Source organism: Bufo gargarizans, chromosome 1 (assembly GCF_014858855.1).
Source record: "Bufo gargarizans isolate SCDJY-AF-19 chromosome 1, ASM1485885v1, whole genome shotgun sequence".
Taxonomy (NCBI): Eukaryota; Metazoa; Chordata; class Amphibia; order Anura; family Bufonidae; genus Bufo; species Bufo gargarizans.
This window is the reverse complement of record NC_058080.1, coordinates 60,355,575-60,381,947: the sequence shown is the minus strand read 5'-3', so window position 1 is coordinate 60,381,947 and position 26,373 is coordinate 60,355,575. Positions and strand designations below refer to the sequence as shown.

The 26,373-nt window shown below is 47.1% G+C and overlaps 1 protein-coding gene across 1 annotated transcript in view; it reads right to left on the bottom strand.

The window, feature by feature from the left end:
* The window catches only part of HTT (huntingtin), a 190,318-nt gene that overhangs the window by 150,707 nt on the left and 13,238 nt on the right, over positions 1-26,373 (bottom strand). The window contains 5 exon segments of the mRNA XM_044295709.1: positions 1,863-2,001; positions 4,011-4,090; positions 5,518-5,577; positions 18,772-18,892; positions 21,742-21,825. Of these exon segments, the coding sequence (XP_044151644.1) occupies positions 1,863-2,001; positions 4,011-4,090; positions 5,518-5,577; positions 18,772-18,892; positions 21,742-21,825 (484 nt within the window).

Here is a 26,373-nt window from a genome sequence, read left to right as displayed (position 1 = left end):
ATAGTAGCCCCCAGTCTGTTAATAATCATATGCTTGATCGGTTAGTCTGATGCTCCATGGGTTCAAAAAACAATGTTTTAAGCACCATCAGCGCTATCTTGCCGGTCAGCTTGAAGTCAAGGTGGCAGCGGCTTCCTTGCTTCAAGTCAAGGTAAGCACGCCCCCTAAGCGTCCCCTAACTTGTTAGATTGACAGCCTGCAGCGCGGCCAGGATTGCATAAGTCTCGCGCATGCGCAGTGCGCCGCTGGAACACGGCTAACAGACTTATGCGATCCCGGCTGCACTGCAGGCTGTCACTCTAACAAGAGAGGGGACGGTTAATGGATGTGCTTACTTTGACTTCAAGCTGAACGACAAGATAGCGCTGATGGCGCTTAAAACATAGTTTTTTGAACCTATGGAGCATCAGACTAACGGGTCAAACATATGATTATTAACAGTTTGGGGGCTACTATGAGGTAATTCTGGCCGTTTTATATGCGTTTTTGAGGTGACAGGTTCCCTTTAAAGAAGACCTATCCCTTCTCCCGACATGCCTGTTTGAATATTACATGGGAAGGCATAAGGCTAACAATTCTGGAGCATCTATTCTTATGGCTCTATGTTGCGCCATTCTTTTATTATTTCTACTAGAAGTTATGAGTGAATTGCTAGCAGTCTGCAGTAAGGGGACGGAGGGGAGGTAACCAGTTAGGGGGGGGGGGGGGGGGGATACCTGCACAGTCTGAAAATGACAGCACTGATTGGATAGAGTGAGTCTGTGCAGGTACCCCCCCCCCCCCCCCCAACTGGTTACCTCCCCTCTGTCCCCTTACTGCAGACTGCTAGCAATTCATTTAGAACTTCTAGTAGAAATAATAAAAGAATGGCGCAACATAGAGCCATAAGAATAAATCCATAATTGTTATTACATGGGGAATGCATGAAACTATTAAAGCAGGCCTGTCAGGAGAGGGGAGAGGTCCTCTTTAATGGCATTAATACAGAGGAGTATATACTACTGTCGATACCTGTCCCTGACATCAATATCCGCACTTTGGCGTACCCACTCGCTTCTGGTGGCAAAGTGCAAACTGTTTGTGTAAACTCCCTTTCATCCAACAGAGTACTATAACCTTCTCCAGCAGGAAAATTAGCTTTTCTGGGCCATCAGGTGCCTGACTAATCCGCTTTTTTCTGAACTGGGTTACAGATATGGATTAGGATAGGTCCTCAGTATCAGACTGGTGGGGGTCTGAGGGCCCTTTCACATGAGCGAGTATTCCGTGTGGGTGCAATGTGTGATGCGAACGCACGGAATCTAGAACCATTTAATTAAATAGGTCTGTGTACATGAGCGCTGGTTTTCACGCAACGCAAAATCGCAGCATGTTCTATAGTCTGCGAGTTTCACGCAACACTGGCCCCATAGAAGTGAATGGGGCTTCAGTGGAAATTGCATCGCATCCGCAAGCAAGTGCGGATGCGATGAGTTTTTCACGGATGGTTGCTAAGAGATGTTGTTTGTAAACATTCAGTATTTTATCACGCGCGTGAAAACCGCATTAAATCGCATTGCACCCACGCGGTAAAAACTAAACAAGTGAACGTGATCACATACAAAACTGAATGAACTTGCTTGCGAAATCACAAATTTTTCACTGAACGCATCCAGACCTATTCCGCTCACGCTCGTCTGCAAGGGGCCTAACACCCGGCCCCCCAGCAATCGGCTGTTCGCAGCAGACAGGGAAGCCAGAACACACAGAACAGAGCAGGAAGCAGAAAGCGCTGTCTGCGGTGCGGTGGCCACGTGGGGTACTGCGGCCTAATGTCATCTGGAATTTCAATTTGAGAACGAATGCGAGTAGTAAAGCCTTACCTTGATTTCATGATCATTGGCAAAGTTACCAAAGGCAGCCATGATCTTTGGGACAGCAGCAGCCAGGGTCTCTTGTACCGATTCTTCCTGACGTTTGGATATCTTCGTGAGGCAAGGAAGTAGGTTCACCAGGTAAGGTCTACGGATATATAGGAGGATGTGCTGCATTAGCGGTATACAGGAGGAGGTTAAATCTTACTTGATACATAAGAAGAACCCACAGTGCAAGATTCAGCAATGTGGGGATGTTCCCATCGTCTCTCCGAGGCCAATATGCATGTAATAAGCCTTCGTAACATGATCACATTTCATGCATTTGTTTGGACTGGAAGATGACAAGAGAAATAGAAATTCGCCGCGGAATACCATAAAAAAAACTCCCAACAGCAGCTCATCGTCAGGAGCAGAGGCTATTCTATCAATGTCTGTCATTTCAAAGCTCCATCCAACACACTCGGCCCTACACTAAACAGACAACGGCGGTGATCACATGTAGCTTGGAGATAAGGAGCCACCAACAAATATTGTGCCAAGCATCAGATATGCAGAGCTACTTCCTTCTGGACAAATGACATTTAAAAGCTATGGACACCTTCGAGGACATTTTTCTTATGACTGCATTTTACTCATTGTGGGCTAAAAAAAAAATGTTTTTTCAATTGGTCTCTAGTAAAAAAAAAAAAAAAAGTGCAGTTTTTGTGATAAATGGGTTTAAAAAATAAAAATAAACTATTTGCAGACTGTCCCTCCTGAGTTCCGTCAGCTGACGGCTCAGGTGAAGACTTCTCTGACCTGCAGAACTCATGAACACTCATTTAAAGGGGTTGTCCAGGATTGGGGACATTGGTGAAATAGTACTAGAGTGACATACATACATGTCCTACCTTTGCCAAATATTTCTGAACCCCGTTTTCATATAGGAAATTCTTAGCCAGAAGTGACTGTTATCTTATACTCTGTGATATACTGTGGCTCTTGCAGGCTAGCTGAAGCCTCTTCTTCAGGCTGCCAGGGAGCCCAGTGACGTCACCGGCACTGACGGCGGGCTTTAGCGCTGCTCTAGCCAGTAAACCGGCTAGGGCAGCGCTAAATCCCGCCCATCAGAGCCGGTGATGTCACAAACATCTCCACCCAAAAGTGTGTTATTGTAAACAAAAGAGACCTTGCCCTGCGTGATCTAGCGCAGAGCAAGGGAGAGCATCAGAGCATGAACTGCTCCGATGCTCAAGTCAGGGGGGGCTGCCTGGGTGAAAATGGAGGTTTGTCCGAGTTCAGCTCTGAACCTGGACAACCCCTTTAAGCCATATTCTTATCAGCTTGATAAGAGTTCAGCTAGAATAGGAGTTTATGAGATCACAGATGAGCCTTCAGCTGACGGAACTCAGGAGGGAAAGTCTGCAAATAACCACATGTATGACAAAAACTGCCAAAAAAAATTTAAGAAAGACCAATTGAAAAAATTATTTTTAGCCCAAAATGAGTGAAATGCAATCATTAAAAATCATTGCCCCAAAAGTGTCCATAGCCATGTCTAGTGCAGGTGCAGTACAGGAACGAGGCTCACAGTACAGAACTGCGGACGAGCCTTTCTCCTGTACTGCGCTTGCGCTGGATTCTGAAGCGCACAGTGCAATGCGAGACTTTAGGAGAAGTCAGGGCCAGATGTGATTACGTTTTCACTGCCTGGCCCTGTCAATCAAAGTGAAGAGGGTGCAGCACTTGCAGAGAGAGCAGAGCCTCTAGGTGTAACGGCAACGCCCCTATTGCTCCTAAAGGCTCATTTGTAGATATCAAAACATCATTTTTCTCAGTAATTCGGACACATATGAACATGGGACCAACACAGAAGTAGTCAGCTGCCAAGAACACATCTAACAGGTCAGCCAGTGTCATAGGTGCAAAACTGCTGACAGATGCCCTTTAAAGGGAAAGTCCAATGTTGCCATCATAAACAGTATGACTGTAGGATTAGACTACCAAGGGTTTATCTGCAGTCTGTAACCATAGAGACCTGTAGGTCTACATAGGAGCTGTAGACAAAATGACCTTTTTTTTGTCTTTTCATATCGGATGCATTGGGAACATAAACAATTTGGTTGTGAAGGTGGATATTCTTTTTATAACCCCAGTGTCATTTTGATCATTTACCTGCACTTTTGTGGTCGTACAAGGTGCGCCAACTCAGCAAACCTCCACAGGGCAGCCCTGAGGCTCCGAGGTGCGCCATTCTACAAGGAAAGCATCAGATCCATCATGTGGATTACAGGGACATTTTTTATTATACAAGTTCACACAAAATACTTTGTAAAATATTAAATCAGAATTACAGATCACGTCTCGCCCAGGACCTGCCCTTTATTACGCAGACAGACCATTGATGGGAATGAGCACGATGAAATGCTTAATTTCTCCTGTGGTGGCGCTGCAGGGAAACTGAACACCTACTGCCGGGTTTCCCTGCAGGTTACAGCTGATCATTGGAGGACCCCAGTACTGGGGCACTCTTCTAACAATTCGGGACTGTCCAAAGTACGTACGTTCACAGAATTCCCATAGAAATTAATGGAGTGGCCGCACGCATGCCTCACCTGCTGCTCCATTTATTTCATTGGGGCTGCAGGGGTACAGGGCCCCTGTTCTCGTGACCGGTGGGGGTCCCAGCGGTAGGACCCCCACCAATCCAATAGTTATGCCCTATCCTGTGAATAGGGATAACTTCTAACAACCGGAATACCGCTTAAAAAGGAGCTTCTATAAACGTCCAAAGTTTTAAGTGATCATCCTGCAAAAAAAATTAAAAAATAAGCTTGGCCTTTCACACACACACACACACACACACACACACACACGTACAGGTCCTCACGACAAGCCTTGCTCAGGTACAGCACAGGCATAAGTACTGAAGGTGTGGCCCGAGTGAAGACCCCAGAGCAGCGCGCTCCGCTACTTTAGGAAGTCCCTTTGAAATTCATGGGAAGTGCACCATGGAAGCGCAGCCACAGCTCTATTCACTTCTATAGGGCTTACGGAAATAGGTCGAGCGCTATAGGAGTGAATAGAGGAGTGGCCTTGCATGCACGGTGCACCCTCCTGTACTTTGCGGGCTCCACCCCAGAGTGGGACCTGCACCTATCAGACTGTGGGGGCATATACTAGTGACATGCCTCCTAGGGTCCAAGATGGAAATACCTCTTTATGTTGCATGGATCCGATCTGCACTGTAGCCGGGCTAATGCTGGACAAGATAGACGCTGGCGGGGGCCGGGGAAGTGTTGGTAGGGAAGGGGGGGATACACAACTTGCTACAAAGTGGTCAACACCTCACGGCGTCAATAGAGGGACCAGCGAAAACCAGGAGCAGACCAGAACTCGCAGGCTCTCCCTTTAAGCCCTGGCAGCGGTTACACTGACATCTACATGAAAATACGGAATCAAATGCAAGTAAATTCTATTTCTCCATCTCCTCCTCCACTCTACGCTGCACGGGACGCCTGCCAAACCCACCTTCAATAATAATAAAATCTACCCAAGTACATGGTGCCCGGGAGCTGCTGATGTATTCTGCCCGGACAGCTGTGATGGAGAATACACGGGGGATACCTGCAGTAAAAAAAAAGATGAGTGCACACAGGGGGAGCGGGGGACAGGAACCCACCTTCTTTATCTCTTTGTACAGCTCCAGCTGCAGCCGCGGGAGATTGGAGTCCATCAAAGCCTGTAACAAGAGAGCGGAAACACGATCAGACTGGTGAGGTCTCCGCTTCCACCCCACGTGTGTTTGCATGTGTGTAATGATGACCAGACATGGAGACCAGGTAGAAGGTGCACTGTCCAGCGGAAATCGCAGCATGGATACCTGACTGAGGTAATGACCAGGCACCTCCCATGTACAGTACAGACCAAAAGTTTGGACACACCTTCTCATTCAAAGAGTTTTCTTTATTTGCATGTCTATGAAAATTATAGATTCACACTGAAGGCATCAAAACTATGAATTAACACATGTGGAATTATATACATATCAAAAAAGTGTAAAACAACTGAAAATCTCGATTGGGTTCAGGTCTGGTGACTGTGGAGGCCAGGTCAGTCTGGCGCAGCACCCCATCACTCTCCTTCATGGTCAAATAGCCCTTACACAGCCTGGAGGTGTGTTTGGGGTCATTGTCCTGTTGAAAAATAAATGATGGTCCAACTAAACGCAAACCGGATGGAATAGCATGCCGCTGCAAGATGCTGTGGTAGCCATGCTCGGTTCAGTATGCTCATTTGAATAAATCCCCAACAGTGTCACCAGCACAGCACCCCCACACCATCACACCTCCTCCTCCATGCTTCACAGGTGGGAACCAGGCATGTAGAGTCCATCCGTTCACCTTTTCTGCGTCTCACAAAGACACGGTGGTTGGAACCAAAGATCTCAAATTTGGACTCATCAGACCAAAGCACAGATTTCCACTGGTCTAATGTCCATTCCTTCTGTTCTTTAGCCCAAACAAGTCTCTTCTGCTTGTTGCCTGTCCTTAGCAGTGGTTTCCTAGCAGATATTCTACCATGAAGGCCTGATTCACACAGTCTCCTCTTAACAGTTGTCTAGAGATGTGTCTGCTGCTAGAACTCTGTGTGGCATTGACCTGGTCTCTAATCTGAGCTGCTGTTAACCTGCGATTTCTGAGGCTGGTGTACTCGGATGAACTTATCCTCCGCAGCAGAGGTGACTCTTGGTCTTCCTTTCCTGGGGCGGTCCGCATGTGAGCCAGTTTCTTTGTAGCGCTTGATGGTTTTTGTGACTGCACTTGGGGACACTTTCAAAGTTTTCCCAATTTTTCGGACTGACTGACCTTCATTTCTTAAAGTAATGATGGCCACTAGTTTTTCTTTACTTAGAATTTGTATTATGGCAAGAAAAAAGCAGCTAACAGTCTATTCAGTAGGACTATCAGCTGTGTATCCACCTGACTTCTCCACAACGCAACTGATGGCCCCAACCCCATTTATAAGGCAAGAAATCCCATTTATTAAAGCTACTTTCACACTAGCGTTCTATCGGATCCGTTCTGAACGGATCCGATCATATTAATGCAGACGGAGGCTCCGTTCAGTACGGATCCGTCTGCATTAATAACTTAGAAAAAATTCTAAGTGTGAAAGTAGCCTGAGCGGATCCGTTCAGACTTTCAATGTAAAGTCAATGGGGGACGGATCCGCTTGAAGATTGAGCCATATGGTGACATCTTCAAGCGGATCCGTTCCCATTGACTTACATTGTAAGTCTGAACGGATCCGCTCGCCTCCGCACGGCCAGGCGGACAGCTGAACGCTGCAAGCAGCGTTCAGCTGTCCGCCTGTCCGTGCGGAGCGGAGGCTGAACGCCGCCAGACTGATGCAGTCTGAGCGGATCCGCTCCATTCAGACTGCATCAGGGCTGGACGGAGGCGTTCGGGTCCGCTCGTGAGCTCCTTCAAACGGAGCTCACGAACAGACCTATGAACGCTAGTGTGAAAGTGGAACCTGACAGGGCACACCTGTGAAGTGAAAACCATTTCAGGTGACTACCTATTGAAGCTCATCAAGAGAATGCCAAGAGTGTGCAAAGCAGTAATCAAAGCAAAAGGCGGCTACTTTGAAGAACCTAGAATATGACATATTTTCAGTTGTTTCACACTTTTTTGTTATGTATATAATTCCACATGTGTTAATTCATAGTTTTGATGCCTTCAGTGTGAATCTACAATTTTCATAGTCCTGAAAATAAAGAAAACCCTTTGAATGAGAAGGTGTGTCCAAACTTCTGGTCTGTACTGTATATGCCCGCTGGTGCGCTCACCCTTCCTACTGCAAGGTGCTCTGCATAAAAACACCTACCTAAGGGTGTATTCACACCGTTAAAACCACATTTGGGGGGGGGGGGGGGAATGCACGTGGTTACAGCTTTTTACAAATAAAACATTTGAAGAAAACAGCACCGAAAACCACAGACGTAATTTCCTGCTGCAATTTTGATGTGGTTTTAACTGCACAGTCTGAATATATGCAAATGAGTGCAGGTTATAAGCACACAGCCGTATCCATTTTGAGGTTTGCAAAATGCAGATATCATCCGTGTTCACCCTGTGGGCCCCCTTGTCAATATATCTATTCTTGCCTGCAAAAAGGGCAAGAAGGCATGTTCTAGAATGGATGCGGGCAGCACAGGGATGACAGCTGTGTGCTGTCTGCATTTTTTCAGCCCTGTAGAAATGAACGGGTCCATGTGTGCTCCGCAAAAGATGCGGATCAGCACCGCAGAATCATTTCAGCCACTGGCTAGGACTTTCCTGGGGTAATGATGCATTTATCACCTTTCAGACTCCCTAAAATATTGACCTCATTATAGAAATCACGAGCCGTCAGATGCAGATTTCCACAGTCATACATGGCATGTGCTGGGGAAGCATACGGATACACAACCCCAACATCACAGGTCCAGCCGCCCATCCACAACTAAGCCTTCTAAGAGGTTTCCTTTTAGGACTTATTACACAGGGCGAGGGGTTTCCACTCATTTTCCTGATTATTTTTTTTTCCTATTTATTCTGGGAAGAGGACTTATAGAGGACTAATACAGCATCTTACGCACAGAGAGGGAGTTTTTACAATTAGCCAATTTCGGTGGAAACGGCAAAAACTCTTGTTGTTGCCTTGATTCATTCTCGTCTTGACTACTGCAACACGTTACTAATCGGTCTCCCTCTCACTAAACTCTCCCCCTTCAGTCTGTCCTAAATGCTGCAGCCAGGCTCATCTATCCATCCAACCGGTACACTGATGCTACCAGTCTGTGCCAGTCACTTCACTGGTTGCCCATCCTCCACAGAATACAGTTCAAACTTCTCACCCACAAAGCTCTCCACAGTGCTGCACCTCCATACATCTCATCTCCATCCACCACCCTATTCGTGCTCTCCACAGTGCTGAACCTCCATACAGCTCCTCCCTCATCTCCATCTACCACCCTACTCGTGCTCTCCACAGTGCTGAACCTCCATACAGCTCCTCCCTCATATCCATATACCACCCTACTCGTGCTCTCCACAGTGCTGCACCTCCATACAGCTCCTCCCTCATCTCCATCTACCACCCTACTCGTGCTCTCCACAGTGCTGAACCTCCATACAGCTCCTCCCTCATCTCCATCTACCACCCTACTCGTGCTCTCCACAGTGCTGAACCTCCATACAGCTCCTCCCTCATATCCATATACCACCCTACTCGTGCTCTCCACAGTGCTGAACCTCCATACAGCTCCTCCCTCATATCCATATACCACCCTACTCGTGCTCTCCACAGTGCTGAACCTCCATACAGCTCCTCCCTCATCTCCATCTACCACCCTACTCGTGCTCTCCACAGTGCTGCACCTCCATACAGCTCCTCCCTCATCTCCATATACCACCCTACTCGTGCTCTCCACAGTGCTGAACCTCCATACAGCTCCTCCCTCATATCCATATACCACCCTACTCGTGCTCTCCACAGTGCTGCACCTCCATACAGCTCCTCCCTCATCTCCATCTACCACCCTACTCGTGCTCTCCACAGTGCTGCACCTCCATACAGCTCCTCCCTCATCTCCATCTACCACCCTACTCGTGCTCTCCACAGTGCTGCACCTCCATACAGCTTCTCCCTCATCTCCATATACCACCCTACTCGTGCTCTCCACAGTGCTGCACCTCCATACAGCTTCTCCCTCATCTCCATATACCACCCTACTCGTGCTCTCCACAGTGCTGAACCTCCATACAGCTCTTCCCTGATCTCCATATACCACCCTACTCGTGCTCTCCACAGTGCTGCTCCTCCATACATCTCCTCCCTCATCTCCATCCACCACCCTACTCGTGCTCTCCGTTCTGTTAGCGACCTAAGAATAACATCCTCCATTATTCGTACCTCTCACTCCTGTCTCCAAAACTTTTCTCGAGCTGCACCTACTCTCTGGAATACTCTGCCCCGAATTCACAACTTCTCCACCTTCAAACGTGCCTTAAAAACACAACTTTTCAGGCAGGCTTATCAAGCTACCTAAACTGACTTTTTCCAGACTAAACCTCTCCTCCACCAACTCCTCTGGTCTGAACTCCATCCTCTAGTAGTCCCAAACCCGAAGCAGATCGGCCGGCACAACTCCTGTCAGTTCAATAACGGATCGAATCCTACTTATCACAATGAACTACCTTGTGTGTCACCGCCAATACCTCATAGATTGTAAGCTCTTGCGAGCAGGGCCCTGACTCCTAGTGTTTCAGTTGTATATTAGCCAGTTAGTTTAGTTTTGTACATGAACCCTATGAATTTGTAAAGCGCTGCAGAATACGGTGGCGCTATATAAATACATTTTATTACATACACCTGACCCAAGAGAGAGTCACAAGAACCACCCTATAAATGCACATCCAACAATAGCCAGGTAATAAAATATACAAAGTTTATTAGACACACCAACAAACACACATTTAAAATTGTATACAAAAATGAACAACGTGTCGGTGTGAGAATAAAGGTCACCGACACATACAGAGTCCACTAAGTAGGGACGTACAATATAACCCAGCTATATACAATATGCACCTATGAACAGCATAGAGAAAATATCAGATCAGGTAAGGCCACTAATGAATAAAAAAAAAAAACAGACCACAATGGGGTCAGGTAACAAGAGCCAAAACCTGTGTGGGCAGCTGGAGCAGTGGAGCTGAATGGATGAGAAACGCCCAACGCGTATCGCCGGGGCAGTCCGGCTTACTCATGGGAGGAAGCCGGACTGCGCCGGCGATACACGTTGGGCGTTTCTCATCCATTCAGGTCCACTGCTCCAGCTGCCTAGGATTACTTTTGTATATATTGGTGTGCCCCCCACGTCTTAATATATAAATACATTTTATTATTATTAATTGTGGAGGAGGCGAAAATAGACACACACTCATTCCCCGAGGGACAGCTCTTCAATAGCTGGGACTATTCCGGGCACTTGGGGATACTTGGCAGCAAATATAAGAATGGGATGATTTAGAGTTCAGAGAATAGTTTGGAAAACTCCACAGGGTCATTACATATATTAGTTAGACAGTATAGAAAGTATATAGACTTTATTTAGAGGGGTTTTCTAGTAGATGGTCTATCCCCTGGATAGGTCATCAATATCTGATTGGCGGGGGATCTGACACCCCACACTGCTGCCAATCAGCTGTTTTGGGGGCTCTCCAACATTGGAGAACAGTCCTCAGGATAGGTCATCAATATCTGATCGGTAGGGGTGCAATACCCGGGACCCCCGCTGATCAGCTGCTCCGCTGAGTGCCGTGGCCTTCTTGCAGCTTACCAAACACAGCGCCGTACGTTGTTTAGTATCGCAGCTCAACCACATTCACTTAAAAAGGGACTCCGCTGCACCTAGACTGTGTGACCAAGTGGCCTAGGCAAATTCGCAAAAAGGAGCACCGCGCCCTCCTCAAACAGCTGTGGGGGTTCCCAGGTGACAGGATAGGCAAAAAAAAATTTAAATCTGAAAACCCCATTAAAGGCTCTGTATAATTTGGAAACAAATGACATAATTAAAAATGTCCTATGGTTTAGTTTCTACAGACCTTTGTGTCTCCATGGTAACAGACAACAAACAAAACCCTGTAGTCAGACTCGCTCCTGTCTGTCCTTTACTCCCGGTGAATCTACCAACCAGACATTAACACAGAGAAGACGACAGATAGTAGAAGCCTGCAAGACTGAAGGAACAAAGAATTGGTTTGATGTCTGTTACCATGGAGATGCATAGATCTGCAGAGGAGCTGCAGACACAAAATGTAAGGACATTTTTAATTCACACCTTGCAAAATTGTTTATTTGGAAAAGCAACGATACAAAAATGTGGTTATAAAAAGGTGTACACAGGCTTTAAATAAACCATAGAGTCCTAAGCGTTCACCCCTGTGGTACAGTGCTACAATAACTAGAACCACGCGGCTCTTTTGGCCCTGGATCCGGGTGACGCTGCCAAGATCAATCTTTATTTGTAGCTGCACATCATTAAGAGAAATTAGCAGATTGCAGAAGCACAAATTCAACAACAGACGAGACCCATCAGAGGGCATAGAAGAATACCTATAGAAATCATACTGCCGGATGCCGTCTACTCCACCGTCCAGATAGAGCCGTGGGATGGGGCACATGATTTAATCATCAAGGTGATAAATTATTGAAAAGATTTTCCAACTGTAAATCAGACCCAGTCTGCAGCTAGAAACCGTGCATATGGCGTATCCTGCAGTGCCAGCACCTGCCACAGCTTAGGGAGTATCGTGCACACACACACACACACGAGCCAATACGTTCAGAAAATGTAACGGGCAAATCCATTATCACAGAGAGATGACCATGGGCTGAAATCAGACAATCGGTGCGCGAGGCCCGTGTCACTGCACAGTCTGACATCTAATTGGTGCTCCCAGTGTCAGACTGTGCAGGGTCAACCCCCCCCCCCAGCTGGTAACACCCATCTGGACCTTCATTGCAAACTGCTAGTAATTCATTCATATCTTCTAGCAGTTAAAATAAAGGAATGACACAAAAAGAATAGGATTCTCCAGAATGGTTACTACATGGAGAATACAAGTATTCACTAAAACAGACATGTCAGGAGAGGCGGCGGGTCCTCTTTAAATCTGCATCAAGTCAATTTATGGTGGAGAGGGTGAAAACTGCAGCAAATCCACACCGAAATCCAAATGAAACTCACATTGGAAAGTCCAAAGGCTACAGCCACAGGGCTGTTGGGAGGCAGCCGTCTTGTGCCCGCAGCAGCAGCATCATATTAAAAATTAAAACAGATTTTTTTTAGTCGGTGGTCGCATGGCCAATTCCAATTAAGGCTACTTTCACACTAGCGTTTCAGCTTTCCGTTTGCGAGATCCGTTCAGGGCTCTGTATTCTGAATGGAAAAGGGTCCACTCAAAATGCATCAGTTTGCCTCCGTTCCGGCGAAACTGAAAAAACGCCTCCGTTACCATAATACAACCGCATGCATCCATCATAAACAGATCTGTCTTGAACACCATTGAAAGTCAATGGGGGACGGATCCGTTTTCCATTGTGTCAGAGAAAGCGGATCCGTCCCCATTGACTTACATTGTGTGCCAGGACGGATCCGCCTTCTCTGACACAATGGAAAACTGATCCGTCCCCCATTGACTTTCAATGGTGTTCAAGACGGATCTGTTCACGATGGATGCATGCGGTTGTATTATGGTAACGGAGGCGTTTTTTGCAGATCCATGACGGATCCGCAAAAAACGCTAATGTGAAAGCAGCCTAACAATTCAGTTTTAATTAGTGAATATGATGCTGCTTGTACTTTGGTGCGGTAAGTGGCCACAAGACTGCTGGAGTCCACCCACAGCGCAGTCTCCTAAAGCAGTGAAGCTGCTGGGTGAATATTTTTAATACAATGAAATCTTCACATAGGACTAAAAGGGGTTGGTCCATCTGGGGCATTGATGGTATATTGCTAGGATATGCCGTCAGTGTCAGACAGGTGGGGGGTCCCCTCTGGGACTCTCTCCTATCTACAGGACGAGACTCCTGAAGTGAAGGAAAGCACACTGCGCTTGCGCAGTGTACTCTTCATCCATCGGTATGGGATGTAGGAAAGTAACCTATTTTCAGAAGTGCCATAGCGGTGTATGGAGAGCAAGCACGGCCACCTTTCTATTCACTACTATGGGACTGACTGAAATAGCCGAGCAAGAGCTCAGCAATTTTTGGAACTTCCACAGCAGTGAACAGACGGCGGCCGTGCATGCGCAGCTGCTCAGTGCCCACTCCAGGGGGTACCATTCTCTAGACAGGACCCGCACCTATCTGACATTGATGGCATACTCTAGTGATATGCCGTCAATGTTCCAGATCAGAATACCCCTTTAAGCTAAGAAAACGTTTCCCACATCTTTGTGTGTAAGGGGCTTTTACATAATCTTTTTTTAAAGGTCTCCTTGGAAGCGTGCCTCTGGTCTGGAGACACGCAGGCTAACCGTGTATGAAATGTCAGAATCTGTAAATCTGCAGGAGAATATCACAGACGGGATATCTTCAGCAACAAGTAAAGCTAGTCATACAACTTAGCAGTCACTGATTTATGCCAGAGCCACCCCCCCCTCCCCCCTTGAATACTCTGAAAAACACTTGCGCACAGGTCAGCTATGTGTGAGTTTTCATCGCCATAGACAGTTGGAGGATAAGCAGCCGCCAAAACCACTGATCACTAGAGAACAAAGGCCCAAAGAGGTAAAATGTATATGTTTGATCCACGTTTTCCCCATAATAAACTATGAAATTTTAGCAGTGATGAATTTTAGGTAGTCCTAAAATATTTTTACGTTAGTAGTTACCTTGAAATAAAAAAAAAACGTAAACGTTTCAGTATACAACAGTCATTCATTATCATGATATTTAGTTTAGAACCTGCTCCTAGTTTTAGACTACCCTTACATATCTCTCCCAGTGATACATCATGCTGGATGTAAAGTTTGTGTGTCCAGTAGGGCTGCACGATATGGGAATTTTGTGCGATTGCGATTAGGGCCCTAAAAATTGCGATAACGATATGCGATGCGATATTTTAAAGGAATTGTGCTAGAGGTCTATTTGCTTGGATTTTCCCATATGAGCCGCTGACGCGGCTGGGTATGACATAGTTATGGGGGATCTGTGGATGACGCTGTGTTGTGGGGGATCTGTGGAGGGTGCTGTTATATGGGGGATCTGTGGAGGACGCTGTGTTGTGGGGGATCTGTGGAGGGTGCTGTGTTGTGGGGGATCTGTGGAAGACGCTGTTTATATGGGGGATCTGTGGAAGACGCTGTTTATATGGGGGATCTGTGGAGGACGCTGTTTATATGGGGGATCTGTGGAGGACGCTGTTATATGGGGGGATCTGTGGAGGACGCTGTTATATGAGGGATCAGTGGAGGACGCTGTTATATGGGGGATCAGTGGAGGACGCTGTTATATGGGGGATCAGTGGAGGACGCTGTTATATGGGGGATCAGTGGAGGACGCTGTTATATGGGGGATCAGTGGAGGACGCTGTTATATGGGGGGATCTGTGGAGGACGCTGTTATATGGGGGGATCTGTGGAGGACGCTGTTATATGAGGGATCAGTGGAGGACGCTGTTATATGAGGGATCAGTGGAGGACGCTGTTATATGGGGGATCAGTGGAGGGCGCTGTTATATGGGGGATCTGTGGAGGGCGCTGTTATATGGGGGATCTGTGGAGGGCGCTGTTATATGGGGGATCTGTGGAGGGCGCTGTTATATGGGGGATCTGTGGAGGGCGCTGTTATATGGGGGATCTGTGGAGGGCGCTGTTATATGGGGGACCTGTGGAGGGCGCTGTTATGGGGGACCTGTGGAGGGCGCTGTTATGGGGGACCTGTGGAGGGCGCTGTTATGGGGGACCTGTGGAGGGCGCTGTTATGGGGGACCTGTGGAGGGCGCTGTTATGGGGGACCTGTGGAGGGCGCTGTTCTTATGGGGGACCTGTGGAGGGCACTTATGGGGGACCTGTGGAGGGCACTTATGGGGGACCTGTGGAGGACACTTATGGGGGACCTGTGGAGGACACTTATGGGGGACCTGTGGAGGACACTTATGGGGGACCTGTGGAGGACACTTATGGGGGACCTGTGGAGGACACTTATGGGGGACCTGTGGAGGACACTTATGGGGGACCTGTGGAGGACACTTATGGGGGACCTGTGGAGGACACTTATGGGGGACCTGTGGAGGACACTTATGGGGGACCTGTGGAGGACACTTATGGGGGACCTGTGGAGGACACTTATGGGGGACCTGTGGAGGACACTATGGGGGACCTGTGGAGGACACTTATGGGGGACCTGTGGAGGACACTTATGGGGGACCTGTGGAGGACACTTATGGGGGACCTGTGGAGGACACTTATGGGGGACCTGTGGAGGACACTTATGGGGGACCTGTGGAGGACACTTATGGGGGACCTGTGGAGGACACTTATGGGGGACCTGTGGAGGACACTTATGGGGGACCTGTGGAGGACACTTATGGGGGACCTGTGGAGGACACTTATGGGGGACCTGTGGAGGACACTTATGGGGGACCTGTGGAGGACACTTATGGGGGACCTGTGGAGGACACTTATGGGGGACCTGTGGAGGACACTTATGGGGGACCTGTGGAGGACACTTATGGGGGACCTGTGGAGGACACTTATGGGGGACCTGTGGAGGACACTTATGGGGGACCTGTGGAGGACACTTATGGGGGACCTGTGGAGGACACTTATGGGGGACCTGTGGAGGACACTTATGGGGGACCTGTGGAGGACACTTATGGGGGACCTGTGGAGGACACTTATGGGGGACCTGTGGAGGACACTTATGGGGGACCTGTGGAGGACACTTATGGGGGACCTGTGGAGGACACTTATGGGGGACCTGTGGAGGACACTTATGGGGGACCTGTGGAGGACACTTATGGGGGACCTGTGGAGGACACTTATGGGGGACCTGTGGAGGACACTTATGGGGGACCTGTGGAGGACACTTATGGGGGACCTGTGGAGGACACTTATGGGGGACCTGTGGAGGACACTTATGGGGGACCTGTGGAGGACACTTATGGGGGACCTGTGGAGGACACTTATGGGGACCTGTGGAGGACACTTATGGGGGACCTGTGGAGGACACTTATGGGGGACCTGTGGAGGACACTTATGGGGGACCTGTGGAGGACACTTATGGGGGACCTGTGGAGGACACTTATGGGGGACCTGTGGAGGACACTTATGGGGGACCTGTGGAGGACACTTATGGGGGACCTGTGGAGGACACTTATGGGGGACTGTGGAGGACACTTATGGGGGACCTGTGGAGGACACTTATGGGGGACCTGTGGAGGACACTTATGGGGGACCTGTGGAGGGACACTTATGGGGGACCTGTGGAGGACACTTATGGGGGACCTGTGGAGGACACTTATGGGGGACCTGTGGAGGACACTTATGGGGGACCTGTGGAGGACACTTATGGGGGACCTGTGGAGGACACTTATGGGGGACCTGTGGAGGACACTTATGGGGGACCTGTGGAGGACACTTATGGGGACCTGTGGAGGACACTTATGGGGGACCTGTGGAGGACACTTATGGGGGACCTGTGGAGGACACTTATGGGGAACCTGTGGAGGACACTTATGGGGGACCTGTGGAGGACACTTATGGGGGACCTGTGGAGGACACTTATGGGGGACCTGTGGAGGACACTTATGGGGGACCTGTGGAGGACACTTATGGGGGACCTGTGGAGGACACTTATGGGGGACCTGTGGAGGACACTTATGGGGGACCTGTGGAGGACACTTATGGGGGACCTGTGGAGGACACTTATGGGGGACCTGTGGATGGCACTGTTATAGGGGATGTGTGGAGGACACATAGGGCCATGAGGGGGGCCAGCTTAAGACATATAGCATCTTATGCTGGTCCCCCTCATGTGTCCTAAACTGGGCACATAACTGCCCTTTGTGTGTAAAGTGTTTTACTAGTGTGTGTGTGGGGGGGGGTGAAACAATCTCTCCCCTAACAGGTCCGGCCTCTGTACTCACTATGAATGCAATGCACTGCAGTGAGCGGCAGCGAGGTGGCCGGCCGGCGCGTGACTGACGTCACTTAGTAACGCTCCTGCCGGCCACCTCGCTTCCGCTTTCTGCAGAGCATTGCATTCAGAGTGAGTACAGAGGCCGGACCTGTTAGGGGAGAGATTGTTTCACCCCCACACACACACACACTAGTAAAACACTTTACACGAGCTGGCCGGCCGGCGCCTGACGTCACTTAGTAACGCTCCTGCTTCCTGAAGTGGGAGGAGCGTTACTAAGTGACGTCAGTCACGCGCCGGCCGCCACCTCGCTGCCGCTCGCTGCAGAGCATTGCATTCAGAGTGAGTACAGAGGTCGGACCTGTTAGGAGAGAGATTGTTTCACCCACACACACTAGTAAAACACTTTACACGCAAAAGGCAGTTATGTGCCCAGGGCCCCTTAAATAATCGCGGCATTTTCCGGTCGGCCAAATCGCCATATCGCATTTGCCGATTATCGCGATTCGATTACTTTTTCGATTTATCGTGCAGCCCTAGTGTCCAGGATACTGCTGTCTTCACTAGCTCATACCTCAGCACAACTTCCTCCCTGGTCAGCCTTCTAGTTCCCTTGTGCAGACAGCTACTGATGCTGAGGAACGTGTGATATGGCAAACTCTGCAGATGGAGGGAGGGGGATAAGTGCTCCCCCATTCTCTCTTCACATACATACATAGCCTCCCCACTGCAGTCTGTCTTGAATGTGTGTTCCTCCCCATCTACAGTGACACGCTGCCTGTGTGATCTGCTCTCCAGGAAAGCGTGGATGTTTTCCTCCCTATCCAAACTAGGATCTGCAGTGTACATCCTCCTCCCCCTCTGTCCTGGTATCTCCAACACTGACAGAATGAAAGCAGAGATAGATGCCAGAAGCCGTGTGATGTTGGATCTACGTCAGAAGCAGCAGGACTGACCGCTATGTGAAGGAGTTACACAGACTCTACAACAGCAATTTTTTTAAGACTATTTAGAAGAAACTTTTTTCAAGTTTTCCATTTGGGAAGAAAATGTACAATAAAAAAATAAAAAAAATGCAAAAGGTGTCATTTACGGATGGCATTATGAAACAATCAAGTAATGCCAGGGAGGTCTCCATTACGGTAGAGTACATTTATTTTACATATTCATTCTCACACACAGACATTTTACTGATATAGGGTTACGTGTAATAAGAATCCGGGAGGACGAGACGTACTTTTACCACTTTGTTGAGGCATTCATCCGCCACCATCCTGACGTCAGACTCCGCGTCGTCACTGCACAGGAGGAAGAGCTCCATGGCAATACCAAGCAACTTCTGGAACTCTGGAGAATTCCTGCAAATACAAAAAGGAAAAAAAACTGAATGCAGCCATAATGCCCTTAAACTAGTACAGACCATTGTGTCTTTAATCTACTGCCATACCAGTCGCATATGAAAATTATCCAGTTACATAACTGCCCTGTAGGACATTAGTGATTAGTGTCAATATAATACACATTCCATTTCGTTTAAAGGGGGTACTCCCATCTCAGGCATTCACAAATGAGATCAAGACAGCCGTCTCATATGCCGTCCAGGGTTATGGAAAGCCTGCCCGAATGTGCTGTGCTATGCTGTTTGAGTAACTCTTATAGACGTAAATTTGAGCTACGCAGGACAAACTGCTTAGAAAAAGATATTTCTCATTTACTATGATACCAATTGTCATTAGACCTGCCTTTTAAAAAGACAGAAATAATCCTACTGATTCATCCGCTATATGGTTAGTGGTGATATATTATTTACTACAATCCGTCTGCCAAATATGCCTTCCGCACAACACAGTCTTCCTCCCGACAAACAGGAAGACGAGCCAGGGGATACGATTCTACTTGTAGCCAAGATGTCATATACATCACTTCACACTAAGTCCCCTCTAACATTATCTCTGTACTATCTGGTACGGGGCCCATTTTAGGGGTTATTTTAAAGGGGGTCCAAGTTATTTTTATTGATGACTTACCCTCAGGATAGGTCATCAATATCAGATCGGCGGGGGTCTGACACTCGGGACATCCGCCGATCAGCTGGATGAAGCTAAGGCCGCGCACAGTGCCAGCGCTGCCTTCTCTTGATTGGTTACCTGCTCGCCGTCACAACTGCAGCAATAGGGAGGTGCAATTCCACCCAAGTCGTCCCATTCTATGGAAAGGCTCCTTTCTTACACACATATGTCACACAGAAGTGAACGGGACGGCTTCTTGTAATTACACCTGTTCACTGCTTCTGTTGCGACAGCGAGCAGGTTAATGATGAAGAGAAGGCAGCGCTGGCACGGATAGGGCATCAATAAAAATAACTTGGACAATCCCTTTAAGTAAATACAATAAAAGGGAAACTGTCGGTGCGATCAGCCTTTGAGCAACTGCTAACTAGAGCTTGGGGAGAACAGCGCAAACCTAACTTTCGTGGAGCTTTTATTATCAGTAAAGATGAGCGAATCGACTTCGGATGGTACATCCGAAGTCAATTCGCTAAAAACTTAGTTCTCATACTGTAAAGGACAGTATTAGAATGTATGGGCTCCGAGGAGCCAAAGTTATTAGTTCCCAAAGTCGCGTGAGACTTTGTATAATAACTTCGGGAATTAATTATTGCTGTAAAAAACCTTGGAACCAAACTCTGGTTTCGGTTCCAAGATACCACTCGGAAGCGAAAACGAGTTTGGTTCCAAGGTTTTTTACAGTAATAATTAATTCCCGCAGTTATTATACGAAGCCTCGGCTCATCGGAGCCCATACATTCTAATACTGTACGGAGATGGATCTCCGTACAGTATTAGGACGAAGTTTTTAGCAAGCTGACTTTAGATGTTCCATCCGAAGTCGATTCGCTCATCTCTAATTATCAGGAACAATGTGTTTATTCTGCTCCTGAAAGTGACCCAGAGGTAGGTATGTTTGCATTACTCTCTCCAGCCCCTACCTTGTGCTGTCAGCACATTGCTCAGCCGTTCTCGGAACTCCCATAAAAGTGAATGGAGCATGCTGGAACTTGTAGCTTTACAACAGCTGGAGCACCGTAGGCTAACGACCACTGCGTTAGGTGCATAGAGGCAGATGGAGACATCCGAGGTGTACATCTGGGAACATTCTCGATGTATACCTCCGACATAGATTTTGTCCACATCTCGATTTAGACTAAGACATACATGTACAACATGCAGCAGGATAGACAGGCACACCCCACACATCAGGCAGATATTCAGGCTACACCTTTACCAAGGCAGCTTCTGTGCACACACTACGTGCAGTGAAATGGTGGTCACCCACACTGGAAGTCAAGTGGCAACTTAAAGTACTACAGCCTTCAGAATACATTAAAGGGGTTATCCAACCCCTACAATGATCCCCCTAATACCCAGTCACCTCGGATATATCATAGTTACCCCACCCCCCAGTAGGCCACAATGGGGACTAGCCTCCCTAGCATTGCAGAGATGGAGTGGCGGCCATGTGGAGATCAGGAGCGAAGCGGGTGCCAGGAAGCGAGGTTATTAGTATAATCTGTATGAGGTGCCCGGGCATTGGGGTGGGGGATCATTATAGGGGTTGGATAACCCCTTTAAGAGGACCTTCAGATTTAGGGCCCATTCAGACGGCTGTATGAACGGGTCCATATCTATTACGCAATTGGGGTGGGGGATCATTATAGGGGTTGGATAACCCCTTTAAGAGGACCTTCAGATTTAGGGCCCATTCAGACGGCTGTATGAACGGGTCCATACCTATTACGCAATTTTGCGGAATAGGTGCGGACACATTCATTTCAATGGGGCTGCAAAAGATGCAGATAGCACACTGTGTTCTGTCCGCATCCGTAGTTTTGCTGGGCTGCGGAACAGACAAAGATAGACATGTCCTATTCTTCTCCGACAAGAATAGGCATTTTCTAGGATCGGGCCGACCATGGGCAGTCCACAAATGCACATGAGCCTGCATCCATGTTTTGCGGATCCGTGAAACACTACGGTTGTCTGAATGAGCCCTTACTCTGACTGCGCCTCCCCCTAGAAATGTAAATGTAATGTGGGAATCGCAGCTGGGTGTGCGTGGCCAGAAGCCTCCCGGGAGGTAAACTTTAAAGGACTGAAATAAGCTGCAGTATAAAGAATGATGTGTAATGTGGAGACCATAGCGATACCTGAGAGACTGAGCCACAATGTTCTCGTATATCGTCAGACAATGAGTCACGCGATCTTTCTTGTTCGTAGAAGGATCTTTCTTCCTGGAAATAAAACACATGATACGCAGGTTAGAATAAGACAGACATTATCTCCAGCATAGTACTGCTACCAGCTCCCCTAAAAAATTATAAAATCTTGTGACCTTAAAAAGGGGCTGTCAGGCTTCATCAATACTGAAAAGATAATTACGTACCTGACAGATCCCGCACCGTCACTCCAGTTCCCGCGGTCGGGCTCCATTGACCTGGCTATTGCAGTGACATCACGTGACCACTGCAGCCAATCAGTGGCTTCAGTGGTGCAATGAAGAGGCCTGTGCAGCAGAGATCACATGTTTTCAACAGAACATCACCTCTGCATCCGGGTGAACACAGCCTGGCCGGGAAAACTGGAGCGACGGTGCGGGATCTGCCAGGTAAGTACTTACCAATTCTTTACTGCAGGCTGATCCCCAGGATTTTCCAATCCTGAAACCGGATAACCCTTAACCCCTTAAGGACATAGGGCGTACCGGTACGCCCTATTTCCCGAGTCCTTAAGGACCAAGGGCGTACCGGTACGTCCTAACTTAAAATCTTAATTCCGGCGCCGCTGGGGTTAATCGGAACGGGATTTCGGCTGAAATCATTCAGCCGGCATCCCGTAACAACGCAGGGGGGGGTCATTTGACCCCCCCGTATCGGCGATCGCAGAAAACCGCAGGTCAATTCAGACCTGCGGTTTGCTGCGCTTTTTGCCGTTTCTGATCCCCGCGGTCCCTGACCGCGGGGATCAGAAACTTCAGAGTGCCCGAAATCAATATTGTTAACCCCCCCCTGCACCCCTGCACGATTTGATGGCGGCGGGTGGTGCAGGGGGGGTGTCGCATGCAGTGGGGGCGTTGCGGGAAGCGGGCGGTGCGGCAGGCGGGATCGCGATCCCCCGCCCGCCTCCCATTGCATAATCGTTGGTGTACAGTGGGTATACCAGGGTGCCAGCACATTGCTGGCACCCTGGTATAAACGGCTGACATCGTTGATGCGATGTCAGCCGTTTAACCCTTTCCATACAGCGGTCCGTACGGACCGCTGTATGGAAAAGGTTAACAGTAAGAGGGAGCTCCCTCCCTCTCCGATCGGGGGGCTGCTGTGCCTTTGCAGCCCCCCGATGGGAGAAGGAGAGAGCCCCCAGACAGCCCCCCCAGAACCCCGTCCTTACCCTTCCCCGTCTGCGAAGTTCTGACCATAACTGAGCAGACGGGGAAGGTTCCCATGGCAACAGGACGCCTGATCAGGCGTCCTGCTGTCCATGGTGCTGAACAGATCTGTGCTGAAAGCATAGACCTGTTCAGTGTAAGTAAAATACAGTGCAGAAACCTATATAGGTTCTGTTCTGTATTTTACAGACATCAGACCCACTGGATCTTCAAGAACCAAGTGGGTCTGGGTCAAAAAAAATCAAATAAAAAGTGAAAAAAGTTAAGATAAAAAAAAAAAAACATTTATCACTGAATAAAAATTAAAAAAATAAAATACACTACACATATTGGGTATCGCCGCGTCCGTAACGACCTGATCTATAAAATGGTCATGTTACTTTCCCCGCACAGTGAACGCCATAAAAATAAAAAAATAAAAACTATGAGAAAATTGAAATTTTGCCCACCTTACTTCCCAAAAAAGGTAATAAAAGTGATCAAAAAAGTCGCATGTACGCCAAAATAGTACCAATCAAACCGTCATCTCATCCCGCAAAAAATGAGACCCTACTCAAGATAATCGCCCAAAAACTGAAAAAACTATGGCTCTTAGACTATGGAAACACTAAAACATGATTTTTTTTGGTTTCAAAAATAAAATCATTGTGTAAAATGTACATAAATAAAAATAAAGTATACATATTAGGTATCGCCGCGTCCGTATCGACCGGCTCTATATAATTTTTTGCCATCTTACGTCACAAAAAGTGTAATAGCAAGCGATCAAAAAGTCATATGCACCCCAAAATAGTGCCAATCAAACTGTCATCTCACCCCGCAAAAAATTAGACCCTACTCAAGATAATCACCCAAAAACTGAAAAAACTATGGCTCTTAGACTATGGAGACACTAAACAATTTTTTGGTTTTCAAAATGAAGTTATTGTATAAAACTTACATAAATAAAAAAAATTGTATACATATTAGGTATCGCCGCGTCCGTGACAACCTGCTCTATAAAATTACCACATGATCTAACCTGTCAGATGAATGTTGTAAATAACAAAAAAAAAAAACATGCCAAAAAAGCTATTTCTTGTTACCTTGCCGCACAAAAAGTGTAATATAGAGCAACCAAAAATCATATGTACCCTAAACTAGTACCAACAATACTGCCACCCTATTCCGTACTTTCTAAAATGGGGTCACTTTTTTTGGAGTTTCTACTCTAGGGGTGCATCAGGGGGGCTTCAAATGGGACATGGTGTCAAAAAACCAGTCCAGCAAAATCTGCCTTCCAAAAACCGTATGGCATTCCTTTTCTTCTGCACCCTGCCGTGTGCCCGTACAGTAGTTTAGGACCACATATGGGGTGTTTCTGTAAACTACAGAATCAGGGCCATAAATAATGAGTTTTGTTTGGCTGTTAACCCTTGCTTTGTTACAGGAAAAAAAATATTAAAATGGAAAATCTGCCAAAAAAGTGAAATTTTGAAATTGTATCTCTATTTTCCATTGAATCTTGTGCAACACCTAAAGGGTTAACAAAGTTTGTAAAATCAGTTTTGAATACCTTGAGGGGTGTAGTTTCTTAGATGGGGTCACTTTTATGGAGTTTCTACTCTAGGGGTGCATCAGGGGGGCTTCAAATGGGACATGGTGTCAAAAAAACTGTCCAGCACAATCTGGCTTCCAAAAACCATACGGCGCACCTTTCACTCTACGCCCCGCTGTGTGGCCGTACAGTAGTTTATGGCCACATATGGGGTGTTTCTGTAAACAGTAGAGTCAGGGCAATAAAGATACAGTCTTGTTTGGCTGTTAACCCTTGCTTTGTTAGTGGAAAAAATGGGTTAAAATGGAAAATTAGGCAAAAAAATGAAATTCTCAAATTTCATCCCCATTTGCCAATAACTCTTGTGCAACACCTAAAGGGTTAACAGAGTTTGTAAAATCAGTTTTGAATACCTTGAGGGGTGTAGTTTCTTAGATGGGGTCACTTTTATGGAGTTTCTACTCTAGGGGTGCATCAGGGGGCTTCAAATGGGACATGGTGTCAAAAAAACTGTCCAGCAAAATCTGGCTTCCAAAAACCATACGGCGCACCTTTCACTCTACGCCCCGCTGTGTGGCCGTACAGTAGTTTATGGCCACATATGGGGTGTTTCTGTAAACAGCAGAGTCAGGGCAATAAAGATACAGTCTTGTTTGGCTGTTAACCCTTGCTTTGTTAGTGGAAAAAATGGGTTAAAATGGAAAATTAGGCAAAAAAATGAAATTCTCAAATTTCATCCCCATTTGCCAATAACTCTTGTGCAACACCTAAAGGGTTAACGGAGTTTGTAAAATCAGTTTTGAATACCTTGAGGGGTGTAGTTTATAGAATGGGGTCATTTTTGGGCGGTTTCTATTATGTAAGCCTCGCAAAGTGACTTCAGAGCTGTAGTGGTCCCTAAAAATTGGGTTTTTGTAAATTTCTGAAAAATTTCAAGATTTGCTTCTAAACTTCTAAGCCTTGTAACATCCCCAAAAAATAAAATATCATTCCCAAAATAATTCAAACATGAAGTAGACATATGGGGAATGTTAAGTCATCACAATTTTTTGGGGTATTACTATGTATTACAGAAGTAGAGAAACTGAAACTTTGAAATTTGCTAATTTTTCCAAATTTTTGGTAAATTAGGTATTTTATTATGCAAAAAAATTAACTTTTTTGACTTTTTTTTACTAGTATCATGAAGTACAATATGTGACGAAAAAACAATCTCAGAATGGCCTGGATAAGTCAAAGCGTTTTAAAGTTATCACCACTTAAAGTGACACTGGTCAGATTTGCAAAAAATGGCCTGGTCCTTAAGGTGAAAATGAGCCCGGTCCTTAAGGGGTTAAAAAGTGCGCTACAAATTATATGTAGGAATGAGCGTACTGCAGGACACACTGGAGCAGATTTACTAATCCTGTATAAAATGTCGACAGTGTAAACCTATCACACTGCCTCAGGCTGGATGACAGACCTGGTGCACGTCTAGACACACTTGCGTCAGAGTTTTTTGCCAGCCAGGGGCGTAGCATTTCCGGCAGATGCACAGACTACCAAAGTAGGTGCATCTTCCAGCAGCAATGCGGGCATCAATGGCAGTAAAAAGACTTAAAAAAAATGACGGTCCTAACAAATGACCGACAATGGATTATGCTTTTCTGCTGACTTTCCTCATGTCCAAACAGCACCAAAAAGTGCACCAAATTTTTACTCAAATTACACCAGGATTCAGTTGTAGCCAAGAGTAAATGCATGCCATTGTACAGCCGTCTCTACACAGAAGCATGGCCCAGAAACGGCTATGCACCATCATCATTTAGCTATAAAAGTGATCATACCCATTAACTCCTATGGGGATTCTGGTCATCT